This window comes from Bombina bombina, chromosome 7 (assembly GCF_027579735.1).
Source record: "Bombina bombina isolate aBomBom1 chromosome 7, aBomBom1.pri, whole genome shotgun sequence".
NCBI lineage: Eukaryota > Metazoa > Chordata > Amphibia > Anura > Bombinatoridae > Bombina > Bombina bombina.
In genome coordinates, this window is record NC_069505.1 from 445,293,347 (window position 1) to 445,315,206 (window position 21,860).

The following is a 21,860-nucleotide window of genomic DNA, read 5'->3' on the forward strand; positions in this document are numbered from 1 at the left end:
ATTTATCAGGTAAGCATAAATTGTGTTTTCTCTTGTAAGGTGTATCCAGTCCACGGATCATCCATTACTTGTGGGATACCAATACCAAAGCTAAAGTACACGGATGAAGGGAGGGACAAGGCAGGAACTTAAACGGAAGGTACCACTGCCTGTAAAACCTCTCTCCCAAAAATAGCCTCCGAAGAAGCAAAAGTATCAAATTTGTAGAATTTTTAAAAAGTATAAAGCGAAGACCAAGTCGCCGCCTTGCAAATCTGTTCAACAGAAGCCTCATTTTTAAAGGCCAAAGTGGAAGCCACAGTTCTACTAGAATGAGCTGTAATCCTTTTAGGAGGCTGCTGGCCAGCAGTCTCAAAGGCTAAGCGGATTATGCTTCTTAGCCAAAAAGAAAGAGAGGTTGCCGAAGCCTTTTGACCTCTCTCCTCTGTCCAGAGTAGACAACAAAAAAGGCAGATGTTTGTCGAAAATCTTTAGTAGCTTGTAAGTAAAACTTTAAAGCACGAACCACGTCCAGATTGTGTAATAGACGTTCCTTCTTTGAAGAAGGATTAGGACACACAGATGGAACAACAATCTCTTGATTGATATTCTTGTTAGATACCACCTTAGGTAAAAACCCAGGTTTGGTACGCAGGACTACCTTATCCAAATGGAAAATCAGATAAGAAGAATCACATTGTAAGGCAGATAACTCGGAGACTCTGCAAGCCGAGGAAATAGCTACCAAAAAAAGAACTTTCCAAGATAAAAGTTTGATATCTATGGAATGAAGAGGTTCAAACGGAACTCCTTGAAGAACCTTAAGAACCAAATTTAAGCTCCATGGCGGAGCAACAGGTTAAAACACAGGCTTGATTCTAACTAAAGCCTGACAAAAAGACTGAACATCTGGAACATCTGCCAGACGCTTGTGCAAAAGAATAGACAGAGCAGAAATCTGTCCCTTTAAGGAACTAGCTGACAATCCCTTCTCCAAACCTTCTTGGAGAAAGGATAATATCCTGGGAATCGTGACTTTACTCCATGAGTAGCAACCACAGAAAGTCTCAGCACTAACAGTGTACCAACATAATGAGCGAGTATGTATATTGCTGTGTCGGTTTTTCCAGTGTCAGCACGCCATTAATCTTTGCAAGCACAAATATACAGCAGTTAATTTAAAGCAAAAAAGTGAGCACTCACTTATATCCTCTGAAGTCCTTCGAAGTTTGGAGAGTTTGCCGGGAAACCATGTTTAGTGTCACACTGACTAGTGTTTTACTCCACAAACAAAAATCAAGCGTTCAATCTCCATGCAGTCAGTCTCAGAGAAATTAGATTTGGATGGTGGAAAGGACCCTGAAGTAGAAGGTCCTGTCTCAGAGGCAGAGTCCATGGTGGAAAGGATGACATGTCCACTAGATCTGCATACCAGGTCCTGCGTGGCCACGCAGGTGCTATTAAAATCACTGATGCTCTCTCCTGCTTGATCTTGGCAATCAGTCGAGGGAGCAGAGGAAACTGTGGAAACACATAAGCCAGGTCTGGTTTGCCCCAACGATGAATCAATTGTGCAAACACCTCCGGATGGAGTTCCCACTCCCCCGGATGAAAAGTCTGACGACTTAGAAAATCCGCCTCCCAGTTCTCTACACCTGGAATATGGATAGCTGATAGGTGGCAAGAGTGAATCTCTGCCCAGCAAATTATTTTTGAGACTTCTAACATCGCTAGGGAACTTCTTGTTCCCCCTTGATGGTTGATGTAAGCCACAGTCGTGATGTTGTCCGACTGAAATCTGATGTACCTCAGAGTTGCTAACTGAGGCCAAGCCTGAAGAGCATTGAATATCGCTCTCAGTTCCAGAATATTTATTGGAAGGAGTGTCTCCTCCTGAGTCCAAGATCCCTGAGCCTTCAGGGAGTTCCAGACTGCACCCCAACCTAGAAGGCTGGCATCTGTTGTTACAATTGTCCAATCTGGCCTGCGAAAGGTCATACCTTTGGACAGATGGACCCGAGATAGCCACCAGAGAAGAGAATCCCTGGTCTCTTGATCCAGATTTAGTAGAGGGGACAAATCTGTGTAATCCCCGTTCCACTGACTGAGCATGCATAGTTGCAGCGGTCTGAGATGTAAGCGTGCAAACGGCACTATGTCCATTGCCGCTACCATTAAGCTGATTACTTCCATGCACTGAGCCACCGAAGGGCGCGGAATGGAATGAAGAACACGGCAGGAATTTAGAAGCTTTGATAACTTGGACTCCGTCAGGTAAATTTTCATTTCTACAGAATCTATCAGAGTCCCTAGGAAGGAAACTTGTGAGTGGGGATAGAGAACTCTTTTCCTCGTTCACCTTCCACCCATGCGACCTCAGAAATGCCAGTACTATGTCCGTATGAGACTTGACAATTTGGAAGTTTGACGCCTGTATCAGGATGTCGTCTAAATAAAGGGCCACTGCTAAGCCCCGCGGCCTTAGGACCGCCAGAAGCGACCCTAGAACCTTCGTAAAGATTCTTGGGGCTGTAGCTAATCCAAAGGGAAGAGCTACAAACTGGTAATGCCTGTCTAGAAAGGCAAACCTGAGAAACCGATGATGATCTTTGTGTATCGGAATGTGAAGATAAGCATCCTTTAGATCCACTGTAGTCATATATTGACCCTCCTGGATCATAGGTAGGATGGTACGAATAGTTTCCATCTTGAATGATGGAACTCTGAGGAATTTGTTTAAGAGCTTTAGATCCAAAATTGGTCTGAAGGTTCTCTCTTTTTTGGGAACTACAGATTTGAGTAAAAACCTTGTCCCTGTTCCTCCTTTGGAACTGGATGGATCACTCCCATAACTAGGAGGTCTCGTACACAGTGTAAGAATGCCTCTCTCTTTATCTGGTTTGCAGATAATTGTTAAAGGTGAAATCTCCCTTTTGGGGGGGAAGCTTTGAAGTCCAGAAGATATCCCTGGGATATAATTTCCAACGCCCAGGGATCCTGAACATCTCTTGCCCACGCCTGGGCAAAGAGTGAAAGTCTGCCCCCTACTAGATCCGTTACCGGATAGGGGGCCGTTCCTTCATGCTGTCTTAGAGGCAGCAGCAGGCTTTTTGGCCTGCTTACCTTTGTTCCAGGTCTGGTTTGGCCTCCAGACCGTCTTGGACTGAGCAAAAGTTCCCTCTTGTTTTGCATTAGAGGAAGTTGATGCCGCACCTGCCTTGAAGTTTCGAAAGGCATGAAAATTAGACTGTTTGGCCCTTTATTTGGACCTGTCCTGGGGAAGGGCATGACCTTTTCCTCCAGTGATATGAGCAATAATCTCCTTCAAACCAGGCCCGAATAGGGTCTGCCCCTTGAAGGGAATGTTAAGCAGCTTAGATTTTGAAGTCACGTCAGCTGACCATGATTTAAGCCATAGCGCCCTGCGCGCCTGTATGGCAAAACCAGAATTCTTAGCCGTTAGTTTAGTCAAATGAACAATGGCATCAGAAAGAAAAGAATTGGCTAGCTTAAGTGCTCTAAGTTTGCCAAGTATGCCATCCAATGGAGTCGCTACCTGTAAAGCCTCTTCCAGAGACTCAAACCAGAACGCCACAGCAGCAGTGACAGGAGCAATGCATGCAAGGGGCTGTAGGACAAAACCTTGTTGAATAAACATTTTCTTAAGGTAACCTAATTTTTTATCCATTGGATCTGAAAAAGCACAACTGTCCTCGACAGGGATAGTAGTACGCTTTGCTAGAGTAGAAACTGCTCCCTCCACCTTAGGGACTGTCTGCCATAAGTCCCGTGTGGTGGCGTCTATAGGAAACATTTTTCTAAAAATAGGAGGGGGAGAGAACGGCACACCTGGTCTATCCCATTCCTTAGTAATAATTTCAGTAAACCTTTTAGGTATTGGAAAAACATCAGTACACATCGGCACTGCAAATTATTTATCCAGTCTACACAATTTCTCTGGCACTGCAATTGTGTCACAGTCATTCAGAGCAGCTAAAACCTCCCTGAGCAATACGCGGAGGTGTTCAAGCTTAAATTTAAATGTAGAAATATCAGAATCAGGTATCTTTCCTGAGTCAGAAACATCACCCACAGACTGAAGCTCTCCTTCCTCAGCTTCTGCATATTGTGAGGCAGTATCAGACATGGTTCTTAAAGCGTCAGTATGCTCTGCATTTCGTCTAACCCCAGAGCTATCTCGCTTACCTCTAAATTCAGGTAGTCTGGCTAATACCGCTGACAGTGTATTATGCATGACTGCCGCCATGTCTTGTAAAGTAATCGCTATGGGCGCCCTAGATGTACTTGGCGCCATTTGAGCGTGAGTCCCTTGAGCAGGAGTCAAAGGATCTAACACGTGGGGAGAGTTAGTCGGCATAACTTCCCCCTCGTCAGATTCCTCTGGTGATACATTTTTTTAAAGACAGAATATGATCTTTATTGCTTAAAGTGAAATCAGTACATTTGGTACACATTCTAAGAGGGGGTTCCACCATGGCTTTTAAACATAATGAACAAGGAGTTTCCTCTATGTCAGACATGTTTATACAGACTAGCAATGAGACTAGCAAGCTTGGAAAACACTTTAAATCAAGTTAACAAGCAAATATAAAAAACGGTACTGTGCCTTTAAGAGAAACAAATTTTGTCAATTTGATAAAACAGTGAAAAAAAGGCAGTAAATCAAACGAAATTTTTACAGTGTATGTAATAAGCTAACAGAGCATTGCACCCACTTGCAAATGGATGATTAACCCCTTAGTTAAAAAAACGGATAAAAAAAAACGACAGACGTTTTTTAACAGTCACAACCAACTGCCAATAAACAACTTTAGGCCCTTTAGATATGTTCTGTAGCATTAAGGGGACTTCTGAGGAAAGCTGGATGTCTCAGTCTGTAATTTTAACTGCGCAAAAAAAGCGCTAAAATAGGCCCCTCCCACTCATACTACAACAGTGGAAAGCCTTAGGAAACTGTTTCTAGGCAAAAATAAAGCCAGCCATGTGGAAAAAACTAGGCCCCAATAAAGTTTTATCACCAAAGCATATATAAAAACGATTAAACATGCCAGCAAACATTTTATATTGCTTTTTATAAGGGTATTACCCCTGAGAGTAAGCATGATACCAGTCGTTATTAAATCACTGTATTCAGGCTTAACTTACATTAATCCGGTATCAGCAGCATTTTCTAGCATTTCCAATTCTAGAAAAAATTGTAACTGCACATACCTCATAGCAGAGTAAACTGCACGCCATTCTCCCGCTGAAGTTACCTCTCTCCTCAGACATATGTGAGAACAGCAATGGATCTTAGTTACAACCTGCTAAGATCATAGAAAACAGGCAGATTCTTCTTCTATTTCTGCCTGAGATAAAATAGTACAACTCCGGTACCATTTAAAAATAACAAACTTTTGATTGAAGAAAATAAACTATTTTCACCACTCTCTCTTACTACCTCCATGCGTGTTGAGAGTTGCAAGAGAATGACTGGGTATGGCAGTTAGGGGAGAAGCTATATAACAGCTCTGCTGTGGGTGTCCTCTTGCAACTTCCTGTTGGGAATGAGAATATCCCACAAGTAATGGATGATCAGTGGACTGGATACACCTTACAAGAGAAATATACATATACACACACACATATATATATATATATATATATATATATATATATATATATATATTGGGCATAATTTCTCTCAGATGGAGTTAGAGATCTGGACGTAAAAGACACAGGATGTTAAGAACCATCGGGCATAATGTGTGAAAGTAATGCGTCTAAACCATATGGTGAAGCATCACAGGCTAGTATCAAACGCTTCTTAAGGTCATAATGGACAAGGAGTCTTGATTCCAGAAGAAGTTGCTTAGAGCGTTCAAATGCCCGTGTACATAAGTCAGTCCAGGCCCACTGGTTTTTACCATCTATCAAATGAACCAAATTTGTTAAAAATCTGTGATAGTAATTGAGTAACCCCAAATAAGAACGTAGCTGAGATACATTAACAGGGGTGGGAGCATGAACCAGTGCTTTAACTTTTTTCAGCAGTTGTGTGGAGACCAGTCGTGTCCACTACATGTGCACAATATTCTAAACTCTCGCAGAATAACTCACTTTTCCATGTTAACTTTCAGCCCGAATTCCTGTAGGTGCTGTAAAACAGCTTCAACATTGACTTTATGAGCAACATTATTTTCACCAGTGATAAGCATGTCATCTAACATACAGTGGGAATGTGGAATACATGCCAGGATCTCATCCATTATCCGTTGCCACAATGGAGGTGCTGGGGTAATTCCAAACAGCATCCGTGTATACTGAAAAAGTCCTTTGTGAGTGTTGATAGTTAACAGGTGTCTGGAGTCTGGATGCACCTCTAACTGTAAGTATGCATGATGCAAGTCAATTTTTGTAAATTTTTAAACCCCTGCCAGAGAACTAAACAATTCTTTAATCCGTGGTAAAGGATATTGATCCACAAGTAATTGAGGGCTAAGGGCCACTCTGAAATCTGCACAGATGCGAATGCCCCCATTTTTTTTTCTGACAGGAACTATTGGGGAAGCCCATTCATTGCTAGAAACTAGAACAATAATCCTTTGATTTTGTAGTCTTTCTAGTTCTGCTTCAATTTTAGGTTTAAGTGCAAATGGTACAACTTTTGGTTTACAAAATTTTGGAATAGCATTTCCTTTAGGTGAAGCTGAATCTGCTTGCCTTTCACTAAACCTAGGGTCCCATTTAATACAGTCTTATATTTGTGCTTTAGTGAATTAATCCAAGAAGAATTTGAATTACCACTTTGGTCCAGTAGTTTGTTAAGCTGTAACTGGTAACTTTGGCATGCCCAATGCTTGGATCCAGGATCTACCAAACAATTGTGGTCCTCCTTTAGGTAAAATGTAGAGGCGTAGCTTTTTAGTTATACCATTAAATGTCACTGTAGGCGATACACACCCAATAGGCTATATTATTTAATTTGAATATGTTTGCATGGTGACAGCTGTTGGAACAATTGGTTGCCTTAGTCCCAGGAGGTTCCAATCAGCAGCTGTGATAACATACTGCTGCTCCTGTATCAACTTCCATACTGAGAGGTTTACCATCTATATTCACCTTTGCTTGCAGTTCTGGAATTTTATTTTCAAGGCTGTAGATCTGTAATGTGTATAATGGTTTGTCTTCCTCTGAATCAGTGTGTGGTAAAGCTGTAGATCTGTAATATGTATAAGGGTTTGTCTCCCTCTGTATCTGTGTTTGGTAAAGCTGTAGATCTGTAATGTATATAATTGTTTGTCTTCCTCTGTATCTGTGTGTGGTAAAGCTGTATATCTAAAGTGTATAATGGTTTGTCTTCCTCTGAATCTGTGTGTGGTAAAGCTGTAGAACTGTAATATGTATAATGGTTTGTCTTCCTCTGAATCGGTGTGTGGTAAAGCTGTAGATCTGTAATGTGTATAATGGTTTGTCTTCCTGTGAATCTGTGTGTGGTAAAGCTGTAGATCTGTAATGTGTATAATGCTTTGTCTTCCTCTGAATCTGTGTGTGGTAAAGCTGTAGATCTGTAATGTGTATAATGGTTTGTCTTCCTCTGTATCTGTGTGTGGTAAAGCTGTAGATCTGTAATGTGTATAATGGTTTGTCTTCCTCTGTATCTGTGTGTGGTAAAGCTGTAGATCTGTAATGTGTATAATGGTTTGTCTTCCTCTGTATCTGTGTGTGGTAAAGCTGTAGATCTGTAATGTGTATAATGGTTTGTCTTCCTCTGTATCTGTGTGTGGTAAAGCTGTAGATCTGTAATGTGCATAATAGTTTGTCTTCCTCTGAATCGGTGTGTGGTAAAGCTGTAGATCTGTAATGTGTATAATGGTTTGTCTTCCTGTGAATCTGTGTGTGGTAAAGCTGTAGATCTGTAATGTGTATAATACTTTGTCTTCCTCTGAATCTGTGTGTGGTAAAGCTGTAGATCTGTAATGTGTATAATGGTTTGTCTTCCTCTGTATCTGTGTGTGGTAAAGCTGTAGATCTGTAATGTGTATAATGGTTTGTCTTCCTCTGTATCTGTGTGTGGTAAAGCTGTAGATCTGTAATGTGCATAATGGTTTGTCTTCCTCTGAATCGGTGTGTGGTAAAGCTGTAGATCTGTAATGTGTATAATGGTTTGTCTTCCTCTGAATCGGTGTGTGGTAAAGCTGTAGATCTGTAAGGTGTATAATGGTTTGTCTCCTCCTGAATCAATGTGTGGTAAAGCTGTAGATGTGTAATGTGTATAAAGGTTTGTCTTCCTCTGAATCTGTGTGTGGTAAAGCTGTAGATCTGTAATGTGTATAATGGTGTGTCTTCCTCTGAATCTGTGTGTGGTAAAGCTGTAGATCTGTAATGTGTATAATGGTGTGTCTTCCTCTGAATCTGTGTGTGGTAAAGCTGTAGATGTGTAATGTGTATAATGGTTTGTCTTCCTCTGAATCTGTGTGTGGTGTATCTACTTGCACATGAAAAGCTGCACGTGACTTGCTGCCTTTCTTACTTTTATCTCTGTCTAAGGAACTTCTGCACACTCTTTGTATGACCAATCTCCCCACACCCATAGCAGGTGCTGTTCCTAAACCTGCAGGCATTTGCTGTGTGATTTGTGTCACCACATCTGTAACAGGCTGTCTGTGACCCTTGCCTAGCTGGATATTGTTTATTTAGGTGCACACTTGTATGAAAAACATTTTTCCTTATCACAAACTGCCTGTGCTGGGTCCTGGAGCATTTGTGCATCTTTAGTAGCAAGTTCCATGACTGTAGCTATCTCTATAGCACGCTTTAGTGTTAAATCATCCTCTGCTAATAGTCTCTTTTGTACTGTACAGTCCATGAGTCCAATAACAAACATATCACGTAAAGCAGTGTTTAAATAATCAGCAAATCTGCAGCTACTTGCTAGTTTTAAATTGATCACATAAGTTTTAATATCCTCATGCTGCAATTGCTTGCGTGTGTAAAACTTAAAGCGTTCTGCTATCTCTAGAGGCTTAGGTAGGTAGTGGTCAGATAAAAGGCAGATCAGGTCAGACAGAGGTTTAGCATTAGGTTTATCTGGTGAGAGAATGTCCCTTAATGTAGTATAAGCTGCTGAGCCTATAGTTGTCAGAAACACAGCCACTTGCTTATCAGCTCCTATGTTATTTGCTGTACAATATAGCTCAAACTGTTCAACCCATGTGTCCCATCTGTCTGTGTCTGGTGCAAACAGGTAAGGTGCCAATAAGTGCCATTATAGGGTCAGACCACAGATCCTCGTCGCCAGCTGTTATGTTCTCAGTGTAGTCAGGATTAGAACATTCAGTTTTGTGCTGTTACCTTGTGTCTGAGGTGTCTTGCACATATCACTGAGGCGCTGCAGCAGGAACTTGAGACAAACTTTTATTCAGCTACAACCACATGGCTTCATCACTAACAGGTTCATGAGTAAAACTAACATGGCTTCTGATGATGTCACAGAGACCCAGACACACCCAGAGGGTGTGGTGAACTGAGCTTAAAGCTGCAGCACTTCTAACATATCATGATGAGACAATGTTAGTGCAAAGATACAGTAAAAACTGCTGTTATCTTAACACACCTGGGATATGAATCGCAGAGATTTGACAAGAGTTGGATTCCGCCCAAGAAAGTATCAGAGAAACTTATTTCATTGCTAAAGGACTGCAACTCCCCCCTTGATGATCGACATATGCCACTGTTGTGATATTGTCTGTTTGAAAACTAATGTAAAGATCTCTCTTCAATAGAGGCCAAGCCTGAAGAGCTCTGAAAATAGCACAGAGTTCTAAAATATTGATTGTTAACTTCGCCTCTTGAGGATTCCAACCCCCTTGTGCTGTCAGAGACCCTCAGACAGCTCCCCAACCTGTAAGACTTGCATCTGTTGTGATTACAGTCCAGGAAGGACGAACAAAGGAGGCCCCTTGAACAATAAGGTGATTGTTTAACCACCAAGTCAGAGAGAGTTGAGTGTTGGGATTTAAGTATATCAACTGTGATATTGGAGTATAATCCCTGCACCACTGGTGCAACATGCAAAGCTGTAGAGGTCTCATGAAAATGAGCAAAGGAGATTGCGTCCGATGGTGCAATCATGAGACCTAAAACTTCCATGCACATAGCCAATGAAGGGAATGATACTGAAGGTTTAGACAAGCTAAGACCAATTTCATTCGTCTCTTGTCTGTTAGAGAAAGAGTCATGGACACTGAATCTATCTGGAAACCTAAGAAGGTGACCTTTGTCTGAGGAATCAAGAAAGTCTTTGGTAAATTGATCCTTCAACCATGTCTTTGAAAAAACAACATTAGTTATTTTGTGTGAGATTCTGCTAAATAAAAAGCTTGAGCTAGTACCAAGATATAGTCCAAATAAACAAACACTGCAATACAATGCTCTCTGATTGCAGATAGAAGGGCACCGAGAACCTTCGAGAAAATTCTTGGTGCTGCTGTTAGGCCAAATGGAAGAGCGACAAATTGGTAATGCTTGTCTAGAAGAGAATCCCAGAAAACGGTAGTGATCTGGATGAACTGGAATGTGAAGATAAGCGTCCTGTAAGTCTATTGTGGATATGAAATGACCTTGCTGAACAAAAGGAAGAATAGTCCTTATAGTCACCATCTTGAAAGTTGGGACTCTAACAAAACGATTTAAAGCTTTCAGATTATAAATTGGTTTGAAAGAATCTTCCTTCTTTGGGACAATGAAGATTTGAATAGAAACCCAATCCCTGTTCCTGCTGAGGAACTGGTGCAATAACCCCTGAAAGCTCTAGGTCTGAAACACACTTCAGAAAAGCCTGAGCCTTCACAGGGTTTGTTGGAACATGAGTAAAAAAGAATCTTCCCATGGGAGGTCTTATTCTGAAACCTATTTGATACCCTTGAGAAACAATATTCTGAATCCACTGATTTTGGACAGAATCTGTCCAAATGTCTTGAAATAACTTTAGTCTGACCCCCACCAGAAGAATTGGTTTGAGGGCCGCACCTTAATGCAGTCTTAAAATTAGGGTCTGGATTTGGTTTCTTATAAGGCTTGGATTTATTCCAATTAGGAGATGGTCTCCAATTAGAGCCAGAGGTCTTAGAGGAAGGAGAGGTTTTCTGTTCTCTATTCTTATGAAAGGAACGCAAACTATTGGAAGCTTTAAATTTACCCTTAGATTTCTTGTCTTGGGGCAGAAAAACTCCCTTACCCCCAGTGATAGTGGAGATTATAGAATCCAATTGAGAACCAAACAAATTATTACCCTGAAAAGATAAGACAATCTAGATTTAGACACCATGTCAGCATTCCAAGATTTAAGCCAAAAAGCTCTTCCAGTTAGAATAGCTAAAAAACAAAATGTATGCTTACCTGATAAATTTATTTCATTTTTTGACACTTCTTCTACAGATTTTTGCCTTCAGGGGAAGTTAAGATTTCAAGCTTCCTATAATGACCCGAAGAGCATTATCGTTAAGATCCTGGTCTGCGGATGCTTCATCCAAGTCTAAACTTTGGTAATTCCTTACAAGGGGAGGACCTTGTTTGGACCTGGTTTGACGGAAATAACTGATATTACGGGAGATAAGGGCTTTTCCCTCCCTCAGGATAAGAGAAACAATTCGGACGTCAGAGTAATTTTATTTCCTATGGAATTTTCAAGGAAGAATTTTCAAGGAAGATTCTTCCACCCACTCTTCCAAGCAGTCTTGGATAGGGGAATGCAGTTCAAGAAGGCCTGCTGTTGAAACAAAGGTCCACTCAGCTTTTCATCCTTCTGAGGCTTTCCTTTTTCGTTCAAAAAAGTAGATACAAACTGGAGTTTAAGATTTTTTCTGCCTTCAAGATCTTCTGCAGACCAGACAGAGAGGCATTCTTACACTTGTATGGAACTTCTCTGACCTGGGAGTGATAGTTTCTGTTCCAAAGCAGGAACGAGATCTGGGTTTCTACTCCGTTCTGTTCGTGGTTCCCAAGAGGCAGAGGCCGTTTTTGGGAGAAAGGTTCTTCAAGCAGTGGTGCCTTCCGTTTAGGTTCCCTGTCTTGTCCCTCCCGTATCATCTGTGTACTCTAGCTTGGGTATTAGTTCCCATTAGTAATTAAGATGATCCGTGGACTCATTGTGTCATTAAAAAGAAAACAAAATGTATGCTTACTTGATAAATGTATTTCTTTTTGACACGATGTTATGAACTTCAGACACCTCTGCACCTTGTTCTTCCTTTCTCTCCTTAACTGTGGTCGAATAACTGGAGTGGGAGGGAAGGGAGGAGCTATTTAACAGCTTTGCTGTGGTGCTCTTTGCCGCCTCCTGCAGGGCAGGAGAGGTAATCCCATTAGTAATTAAGATGATCCGTGGACTCATCGTGCCATTAAAAAGAAACAGATTTGACATTAATCTTAATGATATCAAATATAGCATCACAAATGAAATGATTTGCATGTTGAAGTAAAAGAACAATGCTAGATAGTTCAGGATCTGATAACTGCTGTGCTAAACTGTCCAACCAAAAAGTTGAAGCAGCAGCATCAGCCATAGAAATAGCTGGTTTAAGAATATAGCCAGTATGTAAACATGCTCTTCTAATGTAAGATGCAAGCTTCCTATCTAAAGGATCCTTAAAAGAAGTACTATCTTCCATAGAAACAGTAGTACGTTTGGCAAGAGTGGTAATAGCCCCATTAATCTTAGAGACCTTTTCCCAAAACTCTAGACTAGCCACAGGTAAAGGATACAACTTCTTAAACCTAGAAGAAGGGTTAAAAGAGGTACAAGGTTCAATCTTTAGCAATGATATTGGAGATAGCATCTGGAATAGGAAAAACTGAGTAACCTCAGAAGTCTTAAATACAGAATTTAAACGATTATTAGCTTTTCTATCAGGAGGACTAGACTCCTCAATACCCAAAGTAAACAATACTTCCTTTATTAGAGAACTAATATGTTCAATTTTAAATAATAAAAGATTTGTCAATTTCTGTCTCTGATGCAGGATCCTCTGAGTCAGAGGAACCCTCATCAGTAGAGGATATTTCAGTATGCTGTCAGTACAAAATTTATTAGATCTATGACAAGTTTGGAAAGACCTTTTACATTTATTTGAAGGCGGCATAGCAGTCATAGCCTTCTCTATTGCTGCAGCAATAAAAAAATCTGCAGGAATATCAGGTACATTAGACTGAGAAGGAATAACCGTAGATGTATTTGTACTCCTAGAAACATTATCAGCATGTAATAATTTGTCATAACAAATGCCACATAATTGAGCTGAAGAAATAAGATTAGCTTGTTTACAACATACACACTTCGCTTTGGTAGAATTGTGTTAAGGCAGCTTAGTTCCTACAGTAACATCAGAGGCAGGATCAGTTTGAGACATCTTGCAAAATGTAATAAAAAAAGAAAAAATAACATTTAAACAAAATATCCAATTTCCTCAACTTAGTTTCAGGAATGGGAAAAAATGCTTATGATAAAATTCTTATACAAAAAGTAAAAAAATCAAAAGCAAGCAGCATAGCTCTCTATAATATGAGAGCAGCGAGCATTAGAGGGAGAGGCTTAATATAACAAATTTTGGCGGCAAGAACAACGCATGGAAAAGACGCAACTCGAGTCATAACAGGCGCAACTTTGCGCCAAAAATGACGCAACGAAATGATGTAACTTGTGTCCCAGCAGGCACAACCTTGCGGCAAAAATTAAGCAATGAAATGACGCAACTTGCGTCAAATTACGCAATAAGATGCAATTTACATCATTGCGAGCCTAATTTGCCCCGCAAAACTTTTTTAAAAAAAGACACCATGTTAGCAGCTAACCGTAACCCCACGTAAGAAAAAAATACCTAATTTCTCCCATAAACATAATTTCCATTCTGAAACTGTGTGACTACAAAGGGAAATATTAACAGACCTGCCTCAAGGCTAATATATGCAATATACATAAAGAACTTTATAATATAAAATGCCTTCCATAGCTGAGTGTCTTAAAAATGATACCTACTTACCAGAAGACACTCATCCACATATAGCAGACAGCCAAACCAGTACTGAAACATATCAGCAGAGGTAATGGTAGAGGAGTATAATGTCTATCTGTAAAGGGAGGCAGCAGATGAATCCCTGCGACCGATTTACAGAGAGCACTAGAATAGATTTCCCATAGGTGAAAACATGGTGTCATCAGGCAATACTCCCTTCAAATCCCTCAAACTCTGTACTTAGAGAGGAACTGGACTTCAATATGCTTAGAAGTGCCTATCACAGAAGACATCAAGCACAACTTGCTTCACCACCTCCTAAGGAGGCAAAGTTTGTAAAACTGAGGTATGAGTGAGGTGGGAGGTGTATTTATAGGCATTTGAGGTTTAGGAAACTTTGCCCCCTCCTGGTAGGAATGTAGATCCCATACGTCACTAGCTCATGGACTCTTGCCAACTATATAAAATAAAGGAGTGTTACAAAGGGTTACATAGAACTCATCTATATTGTAAGTTCCCACAGTAATAGGGCCCTCAATTCCCCCTGTATCCGTCTGTAAAATTTAGTTTTTTTTTGTATTGTTTCTCCATTGTACCGTTATCCTTGTACCCATGGCAGCGCTGCTAAATCTGTTGGCGCTTTATTTATAAAGAATAATAAAAGAATAATAACTCACCCAAGTTTTTTGACATACTCAAGGTACCCAATAAGGATTTCGTGATATACAGCAGTCCTCAAAGACTTTGGCTTAAAGAAATGAACACTGTCCAGGTAGGAGATGTAAACTCGCCTGTAAGACAGGGATACACAGGTTAACCAGAGCTGTGAGGGATATACCAGAAGAAACAGAAGACGACTTACTACATACCGCTGGTTTGGTTGTGGACAGTCAGACCCGTATTCTTGTACATGCATGCCAAAAAAGCACAACTCAGCACCATCTACCTCCTCAAATGCAAAAAGTGCCTTAGTACGGTAGGGGAAGGATTCTGCCATCTCTCCTGTATCCACAAACCTTAAATCAAAGATCAAGAGTAGATGTGAATACTCCAGACCAAATATAAAGCTGGTACATTTGTGATAAGACACACACACACAAAAAAATAATATATATATATATATATATATATATATATATATATATATATATATATATATATATATATATATATATATATATATATATATATATATATATATATACTGTTCTTATTTAGAAAATGTTTATTTTAAACAATGTATATAAAACCAGGGAGGGAGGAATTAAATAATTTCAGTATAAAAAACACATTTCTTACAGCTTTGATGCCTGGTCTGAATCAAGAATTATGATAACGGGGAACATTGTGCATCTAATGCACAAAGCTACAAAGGGCTTCTACAGGATTGGAATGATAGAAAAGGGGGAAGACAGCAGCTTGTTACTCCGGGCTTGACAAGGCATGACACTGGACAGAGGATTTGTGTTGCCATACAAATGCTAATCAGGCTTCCAAGTTACAGTAAAAGGTATTTCTGTTGTGTCGCTATAGAATAACATCAGGGGGGATAAAGAAAAATATACTGCAAAGTCAAATCATTCCACATAACTAAACATTCTATCTAAAAACCTCAAGACATTTACTGTCTGTTTAAAGCCAGGGAACTGTGTGTGAACTACAGCAAATGTAAAGCATTGTGCAGAAAGTCTGTAAAATACGCACTTTGCTTTCATCCCCGGCTTCACTTCAACGGTTTTATCGGAAGCATGAACAACACGCACTGAAACTTCGCCAGCCTCAGGATTGCTCTGACGACGAAGGAAGTCATTGACACGGTTCTCCAAAAATGTCCCAAGCCTTGTAGTAGGAAGCCCTAAAACAACAAACATATTTAGCCCACTACAGCCAGCAGCAGTGCAGCCGATGTAATGGATACAACACTTACGTTTTGCAGAGAATTTGTTCTCTTTCCGTGTCCTGCCTGTCTTTTTCAAGCAACCATCACAAACAAAGCTGTTAAAAAAAAAAAAAAAAAAAAAAAAGATAGAGAGGGTTAGACCCAGAGCAAAGGAAAATAACCTAAACGCTTTAAGGAGTAGTACTCACCCTGTTGGCCATATTGTATCATTGTGGAGCACACAAATTTGATGCATCTTCCGTCCACACTCCAGACATTCAACGAACCTGAAGAGGAGAATTTAGGTAATTACCTGCTTCAGCTAATCTGCTGTCCACTGTATGGTGGTGTCTATGACTGTGATCTTGCCTATTAGACAAAATACTGCCCCTCTAATGCAAATCATAAGAGGCATTTAGCCCTGCATTACAATAAATCTCAGATGCTTGCAGGCTGATCTTTGCCAGCACATAAGTCAACTCCTTATAAAGTGAAAGCCACCCCCAGAGTGAAACAGTGAGAAAATGTCTAGTTCTAAATAATAAAATGGGAACATGTGCTTGTTATATACATTCTTGTAAACACATTTTATCAAAAATATTCAAGCAATAAATCTAAAGAATGTGTTGACTAGTGCAATATATGAAGAGGTTACATACTGTTCTGGATCCAAAGTGTCATTCTTCCGTTTGGAAAACTGCTCTTTGCTGATAGTTCTAGATAAAATAAGACACGTTAGATTAAAGTACCAGCATGCAAGAGCTGCCTTGCCACCAAATCTGAACTTAAAATTATAAACTTTACTTTTACACAGGTTGTGCTTTTAGAGATTCCCTTCACACATACTATGGGCTGGTCCATAACCCAGCTATGAGTCTCACTGGTGTGAAAGCTGTTTCCCAAACTACAGAACATGTGTGAGTGTAGGATAACAAAATGTATGCTTACGGATAAATTTATTTCCGGATATGGAGAGTCCACGTCATTCAATTACTAGTGGGAATATCACTCCTGGCCAGCAGGAGGAGGCAAAGAGCACCACAGCAAAAGCTGTTAAGTGTCACTCGCCTATTTATAATCCCCAGTCATTCGACCAAAGGGAAATGAAAAAGGATTAACTCAAAGGTGTAGAGGTGCCTGAGGTTTAGTCAAAGATAACTGTCTTTATAAAGGGTGGGGTCATAGACTCTCCATATCGGGAAAGAAAGAAATTTATCATCAGGTAAGCAAAAATGTTGTTTTCTTTCCTAAGATATGGAGAGTCCACAACGTCATTCAATTACTAGTGGGAATCAATACCCAAGCTAGAGGACACAGAATGAACAGGGAGGGAGAACAAGACAGGCAGGCTTGCGAGCCTGGATCATGGTCTCAATGACCGACTCAGAAAATCCACACTTAGACAGAACTAAGCGTTCAATCTCCAAGCAGTGAGCTTCAGAGAAACGAGATTTGGATGAAGGAATGGACCACAAGATAGAAGGTCCTTCCTCAGAGGCAACCTCCAAGGCGGTCAAGATGACATCTTCACTAGGTCTGCATACCAGATCCTGCGAGGCCATGCAGGAGCTATTAGAATTACAATGCTCTCTCTTGTTTGATACGAGCAATAACTTGTGGAAGGAGCGCAAACGGAGGAAACGGGTATGGTAGACAGAAATCCCAAGGAACCGCAAGAGCATCTATCAGAGCGGCCTGAGGATCTCTTGACCTTGAACCGTACCTTGGAAGCTTGGCGTTCTGCCGAGACGCCATCAGATCCAACTTCAGCACCCCTCAGTTAAGGGGTAAACTGGATAACACCTCCGGATGGAGAGCCCACTCCCCAGGATGAAAAGTCTGTCTGCTCAGGAAAACCGCTTCCCAGTTGTCCACTCCAGGAATGTGGATGGCTTTCGCTCACTGAATAATACGTGCCACCTCCTTCATGGCTAAGGGACTCAGAGTTCCTCCATGGTGGTTGATGTAAGCCACTGAGGTGATGTTGTCTGACTGAAACATGATAAACCGGGCTACAGACAATTGAAGCCAAGCCATCAGAGCATTGTAAATCATTCTCAACTCCAAGATGATTATTGGGAGAGAAGACTCCTCCCGAGTTCATAGTCCCTGCGCCTTTAACGAGTCCCAGACGGTTTCCCAGCCTGGCAGGCTTGCGTCCGTTGTCACAATTACCCAGGAAGATCTCAGGAAGCATGTGCCCTGAGACAGATGCTTCTGAGCAAGCCACCACGGGAGAGACTCTTGTCGAATGGTCTCCGTTCCATTGTCTGAGCATGCATAACTGCAGAGCTCTTAAATGAAATAGAGCAAAAGGAATGATGTTCATAGAAGCGACTATCAGACCAATTACCTCAATACATTGAGCTACTCACGGCCGAACAGAAGACTGAAGAGAGAGGAAAGAATCTTGGATTTGCTGACCTCTGTCAGAAAATATTTCATAGGGAATCTATTCTGGTTCCTAAGAAAACCACCCTTGTAGCTGGAACAAGGGAACTCTTTTCCAGATTCACTTTCCATCCTTGGGAATGTAGAAGAGACAACAAGATCTCTGTATGAGAGTTTGCTTGTTGAAAAGATGGCACCTGAACCAATATGTTGTCCGGGTAGGGCGGCAGTGTAATTCCCCCGAGACCTGATCACTGCCAAGAGAGCCCCCAGAACCTTTGAGAAAATTCTGGGAGCTGTGGCAATACAAAACGGAAGAGCCACAAACAAAAAGTGTTCGTCTAGAAAGGCGAATCTCAGAAACTTGTGATGATCCCGGTGGATGGGAACATGAAGATACACATCCTTCAGGTCTATGGTCGTCATGAACTGACCCCCTCTTGGACCAAAGGAATAGAACGAACGGTTTGCATTTTGAAGGACGCTTTAGGTCTAAAATGGGTCGAAAGGCTCCCTCTTTTTTGGGACCCACAAACAGATTTGAATAGAATCCTAGACCCTGTTCCCTTACTGGAACAATCACTCCCAGGAAGGAAAGGTCCTGAACACAGTTCAAGAATGCCTCTCTTTTACCTGGTCTGTAGGAATCTGCCCCTGGGAGGGAAAAGTTGTGATTTCTATTTTCTAACCTTGAGATACTATGTCCACAGCCCAAGGATCTGAGACATCTAGTCTCCGCGCTTGACAAAACAGGGGAAGTCTGCCCTTTTACTTGATCCGATCCCGGATCGGGGGCCGACCCAGCTGAGGGTTTCTTTGATTGCTTTCCCTTATTCTAAGATTGATTGGGCTTCCAAGAAGACTTGGAGTGTTCCTGCTTGGAAGAGGGAGAGGAAGACTTTTGACCTTTGAAGTTACGAAAGGAACGAAAATTACTTTGACGTCCTTTAGGTCTGTTCTCGTCTTGTGGTAGTAAAGACCCTTTTCCACCCATATCATCAGAAATTATTTCTGACAGACCAGGTCCAAACAAGGTCTTACCCTTGTAAGGAAGCGTCAGAAGCTTTTACTTGGAGGTAACATCAGCTGACCAAGATTTTAGTCACAAAGCCCTGCGGGCTAAGACAGTGAAGCCAGACATCTTGGCTCCCAATCTAATAACTTGCATGTTAGCATCAGAAATAAAGGAATTGGCTAGTTTGAGAGCCTTAATCCTATCTTGGATCTCCTCCAATGGAGTCTCTACTAAAGTTGATTCAGACAGGGTGTCGCACCAATAAGATGCCGCACTTGCTACTGTGGAAATACAAACTGCAGGTTGCCATTGAAGACCTTGATGAAGATACATCTTTTTCAAATAAGCCTCCAGCTTTTTGTCCATAGGATCCTTAAAGGAGCAGCTATCCTCTATAGGGATCGTAGTTTTCTTCGCCAGAGCAGAAATAGCCCCTTCTACTTTAGGCTCCTTGCGCCATGAATCTTTAATGAAGTCGGCAACAGGAAACATCTTTTTAAAGACGGGGGAAAGGTATACCTGGCTTCTCCCATTCCTGTAAAATAATCTGTCACACGGTTTGGAACAGGAAACACTTCCACAGTGGAAGGAACATCATAGTATTTATTAAGTTCACTAGACTTATAAAGGTTGACAAAGAGAGAAGTATTGGAGTCGTCCAAAGTATCCAATACCACCTTTAACAGTACACAAAGGTGTTCAAGCTTAAATCTGAAGTTTGCTTCTTCAGTATCAGATGAAGGAATAATACTGTCCGAATCAGAGATTTCACCCTCAGAGGCTACCGGCGTATCCTCCTCATCAGACTTATGAGGGAGGACAACCTGCAAAGCAGTAGGTGAAACAGAAACCTTACTATCTGAATGTCTAATCTTCCTCTTGCGTTCTCCAAGCATAGAAAAACATAATTTATGTAAGAATTTACCTGATAAATTAATTTCTTTCATATTGGCAAGAGTCCATGAGCTAGTGACGTATGGGATATACATTCCTACCAGGAGGGGCAAAGTTTCCAAAACCTTTAAAATGCCTATAAATACACCCCCCACCACACCCACAATTCAGTTTAACAAATTGCCAAGAAGTGGGGTGATAAGGAGCGAAAGCATCAACAAGGAATTTGAATAATTGTGCTTTATACAAAAAAAAAAATCCTAACCACCACAAAAAGGGTGGGCCTCATGGACTATTGCCAATATGAAAGAAATTAATCAGGTAAATTCTTACATAAATTATGTTTTCTTTCATGTAATTGGCAAGAGTCCATGAGCTAGTGACGTATGGGATAGCAAATACCCAAGATGTGGAATTCCACGCAAGAGTCACTAGAGAGGGAGGGATAAAATAAAGACAGCCAATTCCGCTGAAAAATAAATCCACAACCCAAATCAAAAGTTTTAATCTTTATAATGAAAAAAAATGAAATTATAAGCAGAAGAATCAAACTGAAACAGCTGCCTGAAGTACTTTTCTACCAAAAACTGCTTCTGAAGAAGAGAAAACATCAAAATGGTAGAATTTAGTAAAAGTATGCAAAGAAGACCAAGTTGCTGCTTTGCAAATCTGATCAACAGAAGCTTCATTCTTAAAAGCCCAGGAAGTAGAAACTGACCTAGTAGAATGAGCCGTAATCCTCCGGGGGATTTACCCGACTCCAAATAAGCATGATGAATCAAAAGCTTTAACCAAGATGCCAAAGAAATGGCAGAAGCCTTCTGACCTTTCCAGGAACCAGAAAAGATAACAGACTAGAAGTCTTTCTGAAATCTTTAGTAGCTTCAACATAATATTTCAAAGCTCTTACCACATCCAAAGAATGTAAAGATCTCTCCAGAGAATTCTTAGGATTAGGACACAATGAAGGGACAACAATTTCTCTACTAATGTTGTTAGAATTCACAACTTTAGGTAAAAATTTAAATGAAGTCCGCAAAACCGCCTTATCCTGATGAAAAATCAGAAAAGGATATTCACAAGAAAGAGCAGATAACTCATACTCTTCAAGCAGAAGGGATGGCCAAAAGGAACAATACTTTCCAAGAAATTAATTTAATGTCCAGAGAATGCATAGGCTCAAACGGAGGAGCCTGTAAAGCCCTCAAAACCAAATTAAGACTCCAAGGAGGAGAGATTGACTTAATGACAGGCTTGATACGAACCAAAGCCTGTACAAAACAATGAATATCAGGAAGATTAGCAATTTTTCTGTGAAACAGAACAGAAAGCAGAGATTTGTCCTTTCAAGGAACTTGCAGAAAAACCCTTATCCAAACCATCCTGAAGAAACTGTAAAATTCTAGGAATTCTAAAAGAATGCCAAGAGAATTTATGAGAAGAACACCATGAAATGTAAGTCTTCCAAACTCTGTAATAAATCTTTCTAGACACAGATTTACAAGCCTGCAACATAGTATTAATCACGGAGTCAGAGAAACCTCTATGACTAAGCACTAAGCGTTCAATCTCCATACCTTCAAATTTAATGATTTGAGATGCTGATGGAAAAATGGTCCTTGAGATAGAAGGTCTGGCCTTAACGGAAGTGGCCAAGGTTGGCAACGGGGCATCCGAACAAGATCTGCAT

At 40.8% G+C, this 21,860-nt stretch overlaps 1 protein-coding gene across 3 annotated transcripts in view; it reads right to left on the reverse strand.

Moving 5' to 3' along the window:
- EP300 (E1A binding protein p300) overlaps nt 1–21,860 on the reverse strand; it is a 657,355-nt gene that overhangs the window by 185,785 nt on the left and 449,710 nt on the right. For all 3 annotated transcript variants that reach the window (XM_053721396.1, XM_053721397.1, XM_053721395.1), the window contains exons 22-27: nt 16,530–16,586; nt 16,080–16,157; nt 15,919–15,986; nt 15,696–15,846; nt 14,861–15,007; nt 14,669–14,782 (exon numbers count right to left, since the gene is read on the reverse strand). In XM_053721396.1, the coding sequence (XP_053577371.1) occupies nt 14,669–14,782; nt 14,861–15,007; nt 15,696–15,846; nt 15,919–15,986; nt 16,080–16,157; nt 16,530–16,586 (615 nt within the window). The remainder of the gene's footprint in view (nt 1–14,668; nt 14,783–14,860; nt 15,008–15,695; nt 15,847–15,918; nt 15,987–16,079; nt 16,158–16,529; nt 16,587–21,860) is intronic.